The following is a 15,854-nucleotide window of genomic DNA, read 5'->3' as shown; positions in this document are numbered from 1 at the left end:
GCTTCTCAAGCAGCTCATTGTGGTGAACTTTTGCTGAGGAAGTTAATGTAGTCTCTAGCATTAATGAAATTTTATAATCTGTTAGTAAATGAAAATGTGGGTCTCTACTGAGAATTGGTAATTGTTTTAATGCTTTCTGAGATACAATTTAGAAGTCATTCTCTTGTAGTAATATAGTTTTTTTTCTTTTTTCTTTATTGGTATATTTTGACTAATACGTTAGTTATAATACTGTGTATTTTATTAGATTACTGTTAACTTATTCCAGCTCATTCTAAGACTGCCATCAAGATAACTCTCTACCAGGCCTGACTATCAAATGTTTAGTGTATTGTAATATTTAAAAAGTCTTTAAGAAAAAAAAAGGTCTTTAAGTACTTAGGTGTAAATTGTCTTCAAACTCATCTAACTACATTCAAGACTTTCAGCTACTATTCCTTTCCTCAAAGACGTTATATTTGAAAAAATAAATTTGTAATATTCACTGTAATTACAGAATTTTGAAGAGCATTGGGAAGAAATGTTGAGTATAGGCAGTATTTTGAAGAGAGAAAAAGTTTGAATTAGTCTGATGAGCATGTGTAAGGATTTTTTGGGGGGTCTGGATTTTGTAGGGGGCAGTTCTGAGAGTTGAATTCAATTGTGCTTTATCATTGAACTATGTCCCCAGCCCTTTTTATTTGCCATAGGGTCTTGCTAAGTTGCCCAGGCTGGCTTCAAACTTGTGATCTTTCTCCGGTCTCCTGAGTAGCTGGGAGTACAGACTAAGATTCGTTTTAATTTTGTTTCAAGGCTTCTAGATTGGGCTGGGGATTTAGCTCAGCGGCGTGAGTTCGATTCTTGGTACTAGGAAAAAACCACCAAAAAAAAAAAAAGTGTAAACCAAGACTTGTAGGTGATAATAGTGAAACTTCTTTTTCCAATTTAATTTGTTACATAAGTGGTAAATTTGTTATTATAGTTTATTCAGATTATATACATTATATATGAATATTTTCAGTATACCCATATCCTTTTATATTTTTGGATTTTTTTATACTTTAATGATTAGTTTATGGTCAAGATTCATTTTAAGTTGATTTTAAAGATGTACAAATACAAAATATAATTATGAAAGACCATTTTGCTTTTAAGTTGCCATAGTGAATGTGATTTTTTTTTTCCACTTAATTTTAAAGAAATTTTGAAGAAATGTTGTATTTCAAAGATTGCTTGTATTTTGAAGTGTTTGAAATATCTGTTGAATTTTCCCCAGTAACTTGAGATACCTTCCAAGTTACTGTGTGTATTTTAGTAAATGACTCTTTATTACTTCTTTCTTCTGCAGAGGGTTATTAATTAGTTTGGTTTGAAATGCATTAACCCTTTGCTTCCAGATCGACTTTGTTGTTCCTCCCAAAGATCTTTCTAAGTAATACTGAGCCATATCACTAAAACTTAATTTGTAGATGTTTCTCACACACATGACCAAAATCCATGAAGTATTTAGAAGGATATCCAAAAGCAAAACATCGGCTTTGTCTATGCCTCACCTGTAAGACTATTCTTTCTCTCCCTCTCTTACATGGTTATGTATGCAGTGATGATGACATGCCCCAAAATAGACTGTAAGAATCACCATAAAAGCTTCTGCTAGAAATATTTGTGGGTTTCCTCTCTCTGCTGGGTTGCTAAGAGTTTGTATTATCACCTATAACTGTTGGGGCTACCTTTATAAGTGAAGAAAGCCTATGTATAAGTTATTTGTCTTCTTTGGGACAAAATACTAGATACCTTCAAATTAAAGGAGAAGTTCATTTTGGTTCAGGATTGTAGAGGGTTCTACATATGGTCAACTTGCTCTGAGGCAGAAAATCATGATAGAGGACATGGTGGAAGATGAATGTTCACCTCGTTCATAAAAACAAGAAAAAGGAGTGTCATTGTTTTCAGTTATTACAGCACAGGATGAACAAAGCTGTAAGTTTGAAATTTGAATCATATTTATCTTGAGCACTTTAAAAATTTTTAAAAATTTTGATGGTGAATTGTGTTAAGCATTTTGAAAAGATCTATTAAGGGAAAAAATAATAGAAATTATATAGGGAATTTTTATTATTATACTTTGTAGCTGGTTTGGTTCATTTTTAATTTTCTTTCCCTATAATACTAGCTTCGGAAAGAGCATTCTCTACGTTATGGCTCAGTTCTTCTTGTATCTGAATTACCAGAGGATGGCTGTACTGAAGAAGATATTAGAAAAGTATTTCAGCCATTTGGAAAAGTTACAGATGTCCTGATTGTTCCATATAGAAAGGAGGTAAGTCATTGAGTCCATTCTAAAAATTTGTGCAAAGTTGTTGCTTTAATGATTTTGTAAACTGTTAGGTCTCTTAGCTGCTTGTACTAGATGTATAACTATTCATTGAGAGTTAAGTAATGTTTGGATGTGATAATAAACAAGGTCTTAAGGGATTGGTAAATGTTTTTGTAAAAGGAAGAGAATAAAGATTTTCAAATCTGTCTGGTGTAAAAGCAGCTATAGGCATATGTAAATGAGCAAACAGCTGTGTTCCAAAAACTGTTTACAGAAATAAATGGTGATGATGACATGCCCCAAAATAGACTGTAAGAATCACCATAAAAGCTTCTGCTAGAAATATTTGTGGGTTTCCTCTCTCTGCTGGGTTGCAAAGAGTTTGTATTATCACCTATAACTGTTGGGGCTACCTTTATAAGTGAAGAAAGCCTATGTATAAGTTATTTGTCTTCTTTGGGACAAAATACTAGATACCTTCAAATTAAAGGAGAAGTGTCGTACAGGATACACATATCATACAACAGTAAGTTTACACCAAAGGAACTGATTTCCCTTGTATGTAAGATAAGTATTGTTGCATGTGGGCCGTGTTCCTGTTGCTCACATGATAAAGTTTTTCTTGTTTCTATGATATTAGGGAATGAACTCAGGGGTTTAACATTGAGCTGCATCCTCAAGTCCCCTCCCCATGTTTTAATTTTGAAATTTTTGGACAGGGTCTTGCTAAGTTGCCCAGGCTGTGTTTGAACTTATGATCTTATTGCCTCAGTCTCTCAAAGTTAAAATGGTGAGCAGTTTTAATTTTGAAATTTTGAGACAGGGTCTTGCTAAGTTGCCCAGGCTGTGTTTGAACTTATGATCTTATTGCCTCAGTCTCTCAAAGTTAAAATGATGAGCAGCCCTATATTAAGCCGAACATAAAGTTGTGAGTTAATCAAGGAACTTGGTGGTATTGTCATCTTTATTGTAAGAAGCTTTAAAAGGGTTAGATTTACAACAAGCTAGAACAGATCCTAGCTTCTCTACTATTGTTCAGTTAGCCCTGCTTTCCTACATCCTGCCGTTCCATGAACCAGCCATGAACTACTGTGTCCTTTTCTCTCTTTGTAATTATATAGAAAGTTTACAAGGTCAAAGCATCACAAAGTCCACATTTAATACCTCAAAAAAAGTGTAAAAAGTTAAATTCTGTAAGATTTAAAATATATGTGAAACATCTTTAAGATTGAATTATACTTTATTAAAATGAAAAGAGGCAGAAGCAACCAAATTTTCAGGTAATTTCATAGTTTTATGTTCCTTAAGAAGGTGTGTTAAGTCCATTGTAAAATGTTGGGGCTGTAAAAGGTAAATTTTTGCTTCAAAGAATAAATTTTATTTTAGGCTTACTTGGAAATGGAATTAAAAGCAGTTACCGCAGTTATCAAGAATGTTGATACAGTACCTCTTCTGATAAAAGGAAAAAGTGTGAAAGTATCTGTTCCAGGAAAGAAAAAAGTACAGGTAAAACGGATTTAGATCCTAGATATTGTTGTTATTCTAACTGTTTTACAGGTATAGCATACCTGCAGAAAAATGCATATGACATAAATGTTAGTTCAACAGACCATATGTGGATAAGTTCAAACACACTGAAATTAGTAACTTCTTTATATATGCACACATTCATGTATATAGTACCGCCAGTAGTAGTAAGTGACATCACCAGGAAAATACACTTTTGTTTGGATAGTTTATTGATCTTAATTTATATAGTTTAAAATTTTTTATAAGTACATGTTTGTAGTATATAATTATTCGTTGTGTGAAGTTGGAATATGCTTATTACACATTCTAATTCTTTTTAAAATACCCCCCCATCTCTTGGTAGAATATACTTAACATGTATAACATAAAACTAGCAAACATCTGTGGAACTACCATATTGACAATATCCAAGATGTCCCTTACCTGCTTCTCTCTGATCCTTAAACCTATCCTTCTGCCACAGTAATCCCTAACTTGATTTCTAAAGCCATAATTGAGTTTTGCTTGTTTTGAGCTTTATATAGAACAAAATCATACAGAGTACATACTTTTGGGCCTTTTGTTTCCTTAGAAGTGTCAACATTTATGAGCTCAGTCTTTACCATTTCTTTGTTTTAATTTAAATGTTTATAGATAATACCTATAGAGTTAGTTAAAATTTCCCATGTTTTTTGTAGGTGATCTTAATAATTTGCAGGGCGTGAACATTTGAGGATTATGGAAAGTCTAGTTAGTTTAATAAGGAGATAAAATGAAAAATGTGATCAGAATTTAGATAAGCATTTTTTTAATTCAAAAATAATTTCTTAAGCATCTGTTATGTGTCTGGCATTGTAGTATTTGCAAAAGATGCTATGGTGAACAAGACAGACGTGGTTTTACATAAACCCTACACTCTTACTAGAGAAGGCTGAGCTGAAACTGATGAAAGGCATGTTAGATACATATAAGAGACCCAGTCTCTTGAGAGGATATCACATAAATACTGATAAAAGATTTTATGTATTATAGTTGTAGAAAAACAATTTGTAGTGAGCCAGGCAGAAACTGTGACTATGCAAAGAAATATTCCTGTGTTAGGTAGCCAAGCAATATGTTGTCATGGTTGTGTTGGAAAAAGATTCTGACTCACTGTAATTCAGTACATCAGTTTCAATGAAATACAAATGTTAAGGCAGTGTTTTCAGATGTGTTTTTGCCCAGAAAGTTATTTCACTTACATGTCTTTTCTGAATCATTAATGTAAAGTGAAGAACCTTAAAAATGGAGAAGTAAATGATACACAATGTTTGGCAATGAGCATTGAATCCATTTTTAATACCGTAATTTCAAATAATATATTTACAAAGTAGCATAAATTACAAAACATATTAATTAGAATTACCAAGAGAGGATTTTTGTGAGAGTCTTGCTGTTTAGTGCAGGCTGGCCTTGAACTCACAGTAATCCCCCTGCCTCAGCCTGTCACATATTAGAATGACAGGCACGTGCCACCATACCCAGCAAGAAAGAATATTTTTAGTCTAAAATAGATCACCAGAAATTGGAATGGGGTCTGGGGGGTGTGTAGCTCAGTGGCACAGTGCCTGTCTGGTAAGCATGATGTCCTGAGTTTGATTCCCAGAACCTGTCCTCCCCCTGCAAAAGAGAGCAAAACTGAAATGTAGCCAAGGGGATGAGGGCTAATTATTTTAACTTACACAGAGGAAACTAGTTGTTTAATTTTTCTTAATTGAAAGTAATCATTACAATAAAAATAAGTGGTTAAATACCTTCTAAATCATTGAGGTGAAGGAAATACTTGGTATAAAATCTCATATATAGTACCAAAAAAATGGCAAGAATGTGCCAAAAGAATAGAAAATAAAAAACTACATGAGGACAATTACGAAATTCAAATCAACTTAACAAATATTTACTGAATGTTCACTAATTGTCCAGCATGATTTTGGGTACTGGGATAGAATACTAAGTAAAGTTCCTAGTTTCACAGATTGCATTTAAATAGGTAGAGAGAAAAGATCACAAAGCAGTTAAAAGTACGGATCATGTACATTGGCAACAAGTGCACTGTTGAAAAATACAGTGAAAAGGGAATAGAAGTGCTCTTATTGGGCATCCAGTAGCCATGTAACTTCATAAGGTAGTTGGGGAACAGCTCAGTGAATAAACAGGTGATATTTGACCAAATGCCTGAATGAGGTGAGGGATCAGCCATGTCTTAGGTTGACAGCATTTCAGACCGAAGGAAGAGCAGCTCTAAAATACTGAGTTCCATACCTGTATAGCTTATTTGAGGAGTATGAAGGATGTTTGGAGCTGCAGGTTGAGAACTATAGCCAGATATTTGGTGGCTTTAAGGGTGGCAGGTGAAACATAAGTTGTACATTCTTTCAGCCAATGTCGCTCCTCCTCATTTTTGGTTTTACTTTCTGCAGTTTCAGATTTTTGTGGTCCAGAGATACTAAACGGAAAATTTCAGACACAAACAATTTTTAAGTTCCAAGTTGTATGTCTTTGAGTGGTATTACAAAAATTTTCAGGAGCCCTTCTCCATCTTAAGTATCTCTTTGTTCACAAATCTATGCTGTGTATGTTAACCTGCCCATTAGTCACTTAGTAGTGATCTGTGTTTTCACAGTGACTCTTAATGTATCACAGAGCTTATGTTCAAGTGACACTTACTTTACTTAATTATAGCCCCAGAGAACAAAAGTAATGAAGCTGGCACTTCATACATGCCAGAAGCTATAAAGTGCTTTATGTGAAAAAGTAAAAATGCAGTAACATATTTTGAGAAACCATATTCATTAATATTATTGTTAAAACTTTTCTGTTTTATTAATGTCATTGTGCTTAATTTATAAAATGTCATAGGTTTGTAGGTGTACAAAAAATGGTATTACATATGGTGCTTAATATCTATAATTCCATTCATCTACTGGAGAGCTGGAATGTACACCACATAGAGAAGCGGAAGACTGATGTGCTGGCCTTTTCTGTAGTGTGATGAAGGTTTTCTGTGTAGAAAAGGAAGGTTTCACCTGATTTTATGTTGTCAGTAGAATGTGAGTAGATAAAAGGCAAAAACAGAAGTAAAAAGACCTTCTGACACTATTGTAGTGATCAAAGCAATCTACCCTGATAGATTGGTCAGGATGATAGCAATCTGAAATGTCACAGTGCTGCAAGAAATTATGTTTTTGAAAGCTAATGATAGAAAAGGTATATGAGTGGTAAAAGGTAGGATATAAAATTATTCTATATAATTACAAATTGAGGGGCTGGGGATTTAGCTCAGCGGCACAACACCTGCCTGGCAAGTGCAAGGGTCGTGAGTTCGATTCCCAGTACCGGAAAACAAAACAAACAAACAAACAAACAAAAAAAAAAATTACAAATTGAAGGACGTATCTTTACCTGTAGTTATATACATTTTAGGGAGATTTTAAATGTTTATTTTGTTAATTCTTTATGCTTCATTTTCTAATTTTTTTACGATTGGGAGAAAGCTGAAACTTCATTTAAAATTTTTCCTTCATAGAACAAAGAACTGAAGAAGAAGACTTTAGATTCAAAGAAATCATCTACAGCTGCTTTAAAGTAAGTGATTCTATGATTTCTTATGTGAGAATCAATGTGCATATGAATTGAGAAATTTAAATTTAACTGCATTGGGAGGGAAGTATGGTTGCAATCCCAGCTACATGGGGAGGCTAAGGCAGGATGGTCACAAGTTTGAGGCCAATCCAGCAACTCAGTGAGACCCTATCTCAAAAGTAAACAAATGAACATTAAGGAGTGGCTGAAAGTGTAACTCAGTATAAGGCTCTAGGTTTAGTCCCAGTACTGTAAAATAAAAATAAAAGCAAGAAAAAAACAAACAAACTACATTTTTTATCACCATAGTTATAGTTGAAACACTGCATATGTAGAATTTTTATGGAGCCTACAATTTCTAAGTTCATGCCAGCTTTTTCTTCTTTTAAACAGAAAAGATACAGATACTTCAAAAACTGTTGAAACTGTTACTTCAACTTCTACTGGTAAGTCATCTTTCAGTATGCCTTCAAAATAAGTATATTTTGTTTATAAGTTTAAAAGAAACTTCTTACAAGATGGTGCTAAGAAGACACATTATGCTTTAATGAGAGGGATTCAAGTTGCATTTTTTAATTGTATTAAGCAAGTAGTTAATATTATGTAATTACAGAATCTCTGGAATAAATACTGTACAAGGACTCTTGAGAGAATATACATAAAATGCTTATTGTTGTTCTATTTAGTAGCTATTTTTTCTGTGTTTAGTTTTGTAATGCTTTTGTCCATCTGTTCTCAGTAAGCCCACAAGATTAAACAAAGAATGGTATGGTAAAATTGGCTTATTTTGTCCCCTGTGATTTTGAAGCTTCGCTGAGAGCCCAAAATAAGAATAAACAATATATGTTACCATGTTTATGTACTAAAAGTTGTTTCTTAACACTCAGGAAAATACCTCAGGTTTTTATTTTGAATCTGGCTAAATGAATTTTGTGTACAATTTTAATAAACTTGAGGTTTTTTTTTCTCAGTCCATTTAGGATTAGAAAAATAGACAAGTTGCTGCCAAAACATACCCTCGTCAAGCTAAGAATAAACACCTTTATAGTGAAGACAAGGCAGGAAATCTAAAATATAACAAGTACAAGATATATTCAGAAAGTTAAATTTTGTTCAGTCTGTGCTGTTTTGGTTAGCAGATATATAGTGTGTTTTGGATATCTGTTGAGAATAAGATAGTATGTTGTACTAAATCTGCTAATCAAGTGACAGGAAAATTAGATTGTATAAAATACCTCCTTTCCCCAATAATGTTTAGACGCGTAGAGTATTGCATTATTGAAAAGTAAGGGGGGTATTATGGATGGCTTGTGAAAGACAATAATTTTGACTAGGATTTTAAATTAGATATGTGTATATAAATAGGTAATTTATGGAAACAGTGGATTACTGCATGCATACAAGGAAATGGTATGAAAATGGTAATTCCATTTAAACAATCATTCTATTGATGGCACACTGGGGAGTTTTGTATTTTTCATTCCACTAATAGCATTTCCCAAAGTGTATTGTATGAAAGATTGATTCTTGGAAGATATTTTGAATCAGATAAAATTTGGGGTTTGTGCTATGTATGCTTTTTGTTTTTTCCTTTAAAAAAACTAATCCATAGAACCCATTTTTTTTTTTTTTTTTTTTTTTTTTGGGTCTTTCTCCGGTACCGGGAACCGAACTCACGACCTTGTGCTTGCCAGGCAGGCGCTTTTGCCGCTGAGCTAAATCCCCAGCCCCTATAGAACCCATTTTTGAAGTCCCATGGGGGGACCTTTAAGATTTGTTTACTCCATTATTATCTAAGCTTGGCTAAGGTATACTGCATTCTTATGTAAAACTGGTAAAAACTGGTGCAGACCCTGGGTAAAATTGCCACCAAGAATAAACAATCACCATATAGAATGGATTAGGAGTCCCATATAGAATGGATAGATTGAAAAATACTATTGAGAAGATATAATTGGGATTCATTTTATAGAATTTTAGTATATGGAATTTTTTTAGTGGATAAAATGTAAAAATTAAAGAACTACAAAATTTCAAAGTTTTCAGCTGGATGAATTTTCTCAGAAGTGTTGATAACAGTTATTATTGAAAAACTTAAGGCACTGGAGGTTCAGGTCAGGGCTAGGGAAAACTATGAACTTAGATTTCAGTAGCCAGATTTCAGCTTTCAAAGAATATCTGCTGGAGATATTTTTATTTATCTAGTTATGTGGTTTTGAAAATCGGATGCAGATGTCTGGGAAATTTTTTGTTCAACATCTAAATTTTGGGAATGGTTCTAATATAATAAAATAATGAGTAGAGAAATGCTTCAAGTACATCTTTCCATTGCAAGTGTAGAAAAAGGAACCTTTTGTTGACCAAGAAAAGTCAAGTAAGAGAGATAAAAGGTGCACAGTATCTTTTTGAGGTTAGCTGTGTCATATTGAAGAATGATAGAAAATATTAGACAGTTTTGATTATAAGCACAAATAAAAAAGCTGAAATACAGAGAGGAAGCAAAAGCATAATTTGATTATAAAGGAAAACTTTAGAACTCTTACCCAATACTAATTTAGAAGAAAGAAACTGGGTGTGATGGAATAGTACCTGTAATCCCAGAACTGGGGAGGCTGAGGCAGGAGATTCAGTAATTCAAGGCCAGCCTGGGGTTACATAGCTGGTTCAAGGCCAGAAACATTTGTTGAATGGCTCCAATGTGCCCATGATAGGAGGCACTTTCTAGAGATTTAACATATACAAGTGAACAAAATAGGCATCACTGTTCTCAAGTAATTTATATTTTAACTTGAGGTGACAAACATTAAATAATAATTATTAACAGTATGTTTAAAAAATGAAAGATGCTGTGTTCAAAAGAAAAAGAGCTAGGGTAAAGGTGATGTAGGATGATTGGAAGTTAGAATTTAATGTGTAGACAGCAAGACAGTAATGATAAAGTTAAAGTTTACTGTGAAGTATAATGTAAGATAATGATTTTTAAGTAAAGCAGTACACTAAAATCATCTGTTCTGGAAGATACAAAAAGGAAAGAAATCCAAAATTTGAGGGTCTGTTTTGAGTTACACTATTAAAGGGGCCACTGTGTTTGTTACCTCATTCAGTCTTTTTTTTTTTTTTTTATCGGGGAACTCAAACTCAGGACCTTGCGCTTGCCAGGCAGGTGCTTGTGTGGCTGAGCTATCTCCCCGGCCCACATTCAGTCATTTAAAGTATAAGTTTTTCTCATTTTTTTTAAAATGAGCAGATTCAGAGTTGGTATGATTTCCTGAAGGTCATGTGGAACAATTTGGATTCAAACTCAAAACTGTATGACTCCCAAGTGCTTTACCTATATTAACTACCTCTGTGAAAATTTCTTAATCTCCTTTGATTGCTACTCTTTTTAAAAAATTCGTTATTAATTTCCCTAAAAGTCTGTTCATCTTTTCGTGTCATGCTTTCCTTGAATGAATTTTTTTCTTTGCATGTTTTTAAGGACAGTGAATCTCCCTTATGTATATGTAAACCTGTCATTCCTCACGTATATTCTTTTCATTCTCTTTGTGTCATTTAATAGTCACCACCAGTCATCCAATGTAGAAAGTAATGAGTAAGCCTTAATCCTGTGTTCTGTTTTCTTCTATCTCACCCAGTTCAAACTTAAATAACATCATTCTTCTTTCATCCAGTCAGCGACTAATTCATATTAGTTCCTCCTTGAATCTACTTCAACTCTCAAATTCTTTCTCCTTTGTTCCATCACACTTCTTTCAGGGGTGGAAGTGAGGCAAATACTAGTCATCTTTTGGGTGCATTTCAGATAAAATTAGTTTACAATACCTTCTCTGACTCTCCTGAGTGGTTAGAAGCTCCCAGCTGTCTTCTAGTAATAACTTACATTTTAAATAACTTAATATTAATAGTTTGTTAATAAGTCTACCTTCCTTACTCGGCTGGTTGAGAGAACACTTGTACTTTTTTTTTTTTCTCCAATCCTTTAATGTCTAATGTACTGCAAGGGTTTGATTAATGAATATTTGCAGGAGGAAGAGTACCGGATATTCAGACCAGATCTGTTCTGTATTAATGCTATAATTGAATCCATGGAAAAACACCCAGTGCACAAAGTCTTCCGGTTTGTCATTCTTGATTTAATGATGTTTGTTGTTAAGCTTTTATGACTTCCTCCTGTAAAAAAAAAAATGCCTATTTTTTGTCTTCTCAGTTTCTAGATGAGAACTACTTGGTTTGAAATCTAATTGTAGAAGTAGTAAATACTATTGTTAAAAGCTAATCTGTTTCAGAAAAAATGTTCAAGTTGGGTGTGGTGGCACACGCCTATAATCCCAGCACTTGAGGGGCTGAGGCTGAGTGTTCAAGGCCAGCCTGGGCTGCCATACTAAGTTCAAGTTCAGCCTGTCTCAAAAAAAAAGATTGAAGAAAATGACTAACACTATCCACAGATAATACCCATTTAAGTCAATTTTTCACCAATAAAAGCAGTCTGCAAAAACAGTTCTCACAGGTGAGCAACACCAAATCTTTAAGGAAGCATAATTCCAATTCTGTAACATTCAGAGGAAAAGAAGGCTAAAAAGCAGAGTTGCAACTGGGCAATTTAGTGGTTTTAGTGAGACCTGTCTCATAATACAAAATAAAAATAAAAGGACTGGGGATGTGGTTAAGTGCTAAGGTCCTGAGTTTAGTCCTCAGTAACGGGTCCAGTGTGGAGGGTGTTGGGAGGGAGAAACCCAGAAAAGTACAAGCATTACAAAAAAACTGAGCAAAATGTCTAAAATGTATTGGTAAAATGAAATGCTGTTCAGTATGTGGGAAAACTCAATTGCTGGTAGGAATGTAAAATTCTGTAGTCTGGATGAGTATGGCCATTTTTTAACGAAACTGAACATATTCCTACCATGTAGCATAGCAGTTGTACTCTTGGGCATGTAGTCCAGAGAAATGAAGACTTTGTTTACTCAGAAGCTGTACACAAATATTTATAGCCACTTTATTCATAGTAGTCAAAAAGTGTTACAACTCTTACTGAAACAACCCAAATGGCCTCCAAGTGATAAATGGTAAACTGTGGTACATCTATAGCCTAGAACAGTAATGGCAAGCCTGCTAGAGCTTTCAGCAGTAACAAACAGCCCACTGTGACCCGTGTGTCGTAGATTCTCCAGTACTGGCCCGAAGTATTACTCAGACAAAGGGGTGTGGTAGAGAGGAACATGCAGCAACTAAGATGTGTTACAGGTGAATTATGCTGAGTGGGAAAAAATATCAAAGAAGTTTTATTTCTTTTTTTTTTTTTTTTTTTTATTTCTTTTTTTTTTTTTTTGGTTTTTCTCCGGTACTGGAAACTGAACTCACGACCTTGTGCTTGCCAGGCAGGCGCTTCTGCCACTGAGCTAAATCCCCAGCCCCTTTTATTTCATTTATATGACGTTGTTGAAATAATAAAGTTACAGAGATAGAGAACAGATTAGTGGTTCTGAGGAGTTACAGCAAGGAAAGGAGGTAGCTGTTGCTGTGAATGGGTTGTAGGACACATCTTTGTGAGGGAAATGTTCTGTATCCTAACAGGTGGTAAGTGCAGTTAATCTGTATGTATGATAACTTCATAGGACTAAATACTTGTTGATAATTGCATGTAAAACTAGTGATATTTGAATATTGGTGAATTATATCAATGTCATTTTTTTGTGATACTGTACTATAATTATGTAAAGTATTAGTACTAGAGGTAAATGGAGTGAAGGCTATTACATGATATCCCTCCATTTTATTTCTCGTAAGTCCATGTGAATTTACAATTACTAAATTATTAAAGGTTAAAAAATTTTTACAGTGCTGATAATGCTCAATAAATTAAAACTATAGAACAATTTCACTTAGGAATATTGATGTAAAATTGTAAAGTATTGGTACATAGTTCCTGGGAGCATCTTAAGTGAATAATGTACTAATGCAAAATGGAAACCTGTTAATTCAATTTACCACATTAAAAAGTGAAAGAACATGATCCTTTCCCTAGTTAACTAAAAAAAGGCTATTCAGTAAAGGTCAGTATCCATTTCTAGCATTCAATAAAAATATCCTTGGACAGTTCTTTAAATATGATAGGTTATTTATGTATATGTACTTTTACTTATATGCAAACATACATATAAAAATACATATAGTCAAGTCAAAAGCCAGAAGATATGAAACAGTAGATATATTATTTTGAAGGTTGGGAACTAAACAAGGAATACTTATCAACTGCTTCTGTGAGTTAATATAAATTTTGAAAAATTTATTAAGGTGAAATACATGTTATTAGTCTCCTTCAAAATACTCCCCTTCACTTCACACACAACATAAATATTTTTCTAAAACTTAGCCACTAGTCATTTCACTACAAGAGGCATAAAAATTAAAAAGATACATTATTATTTTAAGATAACTATGATGGAAAAATGTAATAGAATCAATTAAAATGATATTAAAAGTAATTATAGTTATCTACCCTATTTTATTTCCTAAAGTCAATTTGGTTGCTTTACTGTATATAAAAAACCACTTATACAGTCTCATAAAATATTCCATTTACAATAGTAAAAATGTTAAAAGTATCTTTAGAACCTTCAAATGTATATTATACAGCTAGAAAGTTTTAGAATATTTTATATAGTTGCATAAACAGACAAAAGATCATTAGGACAGAAGAGAATCCAGAAATGTTTCTCAAAATATATGGAACATCAGTAAACCATAATGTTAATATTTTACATTTGGGGCTGGAAAATTGTTATTCATTCACTTGCATAACCACAGTTTTACTTTGGTAAAACACTTAACAAAATAAATTATGGATGGATCAAAGATTTAATTTAGTACATGGGCTAGTAAAGGTATTTTAAAAATATGGACAATATATATTCAATTTCATTGTGAAGAATTCCTTTTCAAAGAGAAATTTGATTATATAAAAATGATTTTGCCTAAACATTTGCGGAGTTATTTTAAATATCCTTCCCTGTGTGACGTAGACTAATTTGTTAATGTGTAAATGAGATCTGATAAATAAGAAAAATGTCAACAGCCCAGAAGAGAAATTCACATAGTATCAATGAGCAGATTACAGAGAACTATAGTTAAAAATGTGAGAATTGGCCAGGTAATGGTGCACTCCTGTAATCCCAGCGCTCAGGAGGCTGAGGCAGAAGAATCGCCATGAGCTAGAGGCCAGCATGGGCTACATAAAAGTGAGTTCAAGGCCAGCCTGAACTACACAGTGAGACCGTCTCCAAAAAAATTGGTACAGCTTTAGTCATAAGTAAAGAAACAAAATCAGATCATAATAATGTCCGCTTTACATCAGAAAGATTAATTTCTGATTTGAAGTTAGATTTATGACATAAAATAATGTGTTTGTGTGGAAATGGATAAACTCCATTCTCATATACTATTAAAAGAAATATTAATGGCACAGGCTTTCTGGAGGACAGTATAATATTTTAAAATTTTAAATATGTGCCTTTTGACACAGCAAGTCCTTGTGTTAAGAATTTCCCAAGTAACAATTCCTTGGACAGTGTTGTATCTATAGTACTGTCAGGTTAGCTTTTACCCAAATCTAAATACTACTTGTAATGTGCTATTGAAATACTTTTCTTACTATTTTAGCCAAAGCTGGACAAGCCAAGATATCCACAGCCAAAGTAAACAAATCTGCAGGTATGTTTTTTGTTTTTATGTTTTTGTGGTTTTGGGAGTTGAATCAAGGGTCTCTTACAGGCTAGGCAAGTGCTTTACCGCTGAACTGTGTGCCCAGTCCTGCACATTTGTTTTTTGGTTAGAATTCTAGGCATATTAGCTAACTATTTTATTTTATTTTTCAATCAGATTTTATTGGTACATTTTGGATGTGCATAATAATCACATTCATCATAGAGACTTCATACCTGTACATGATGCAACTTTTTCCCCCATTCTCCTACCCTCCCTTCAACCCCTTTTCCCCTCCCCATTTACAAAAGCTTTGTTTCCATGTTTTCCTTCTTTTCTCATTTTTTTTTACTTTTCCCTTCTTTCCTTTCCTGTTTTCCTCTCACTTGTTCCCCTCCCCATTTGAACATTTTCATCTTATTTCACAATACCTATTATACATTTGGTCCTTATTTACATTTTTGGTTTCTCACACCAGAGCAACAATGTAGTATTTACACATGTGTGTCCAATTTATTTCACTTAAGAGTATGGTCTCAATGTTCATCTGTTCAGCTATTGTCTTGGTTACTTTTCTCTTGTTGCTGAGACAAAATACCCAATGCCTAAAATTAAGGAAGGAAAGGTTTATTTAGCTTACAGTTTGTGGAGATTTCAGTCCATACTTGGCTGGCTCCGAGGCAGAAGACAGCAAAGCAACAAGAGCAAAGGGGGGAATGGCAGCCAAACA

At 33.6% G+C, this 15,854-nt stretch overlaps 1 protein-coding gene across 1 annotated transcript in view; it reads left to right on the top strand.

The window, feature by feature from the left end:
* Window positions 1–15,854, top strand: part of Znf638 (zinc finger protein 638) — a 130,908-nt gene that overhangs the window by 79,686 nt on the left and 35,368 nt on the right. The window contains exons 7-11 of the mRNA XM_005385601.2: window positions 2,153–2,299; window positions 3,683–3,802; window positions 7,371–7,429; window positions 7,820–7,872; window positions 15,083–15,133. Of these exons, the coding sequence (XP_005385658.2) occupies window positions 2,153–2,299; window positions 3,683–3,802; window positions 7,371–7,429; window positions 7,820–7,872; window positions 15,083–15,133 (430 nt within the window). The remainder of the gene's footprint in view (window positions 1–2,152; window positions 2,300–3,682; window positions 3,803–7,370; window positions 7,430–7,819; window positions 7,873–15,082; window positions 15,134–15,854) is intronic.

The sequence above is a fragment of the Chinchilla lanigera genome, unplaced genomic scaffold, assembly GCF_000276665.1.
Source record: "Chinchilla lanigera isolate Chin_1 unplaced genomic scaffold, ChiLan1.0 scaffold00023, whole genome shotgun sequence".
Lineage (NCBI taxonomy): Eukaryota > Metazoa > Chordata > Mammalia > Rodentia > Chinchillidae > Chinchilla > Chinchilla lanigera.
This window is presented reverse-complemented; position numbering and strand designations above follow the sequence as displayed.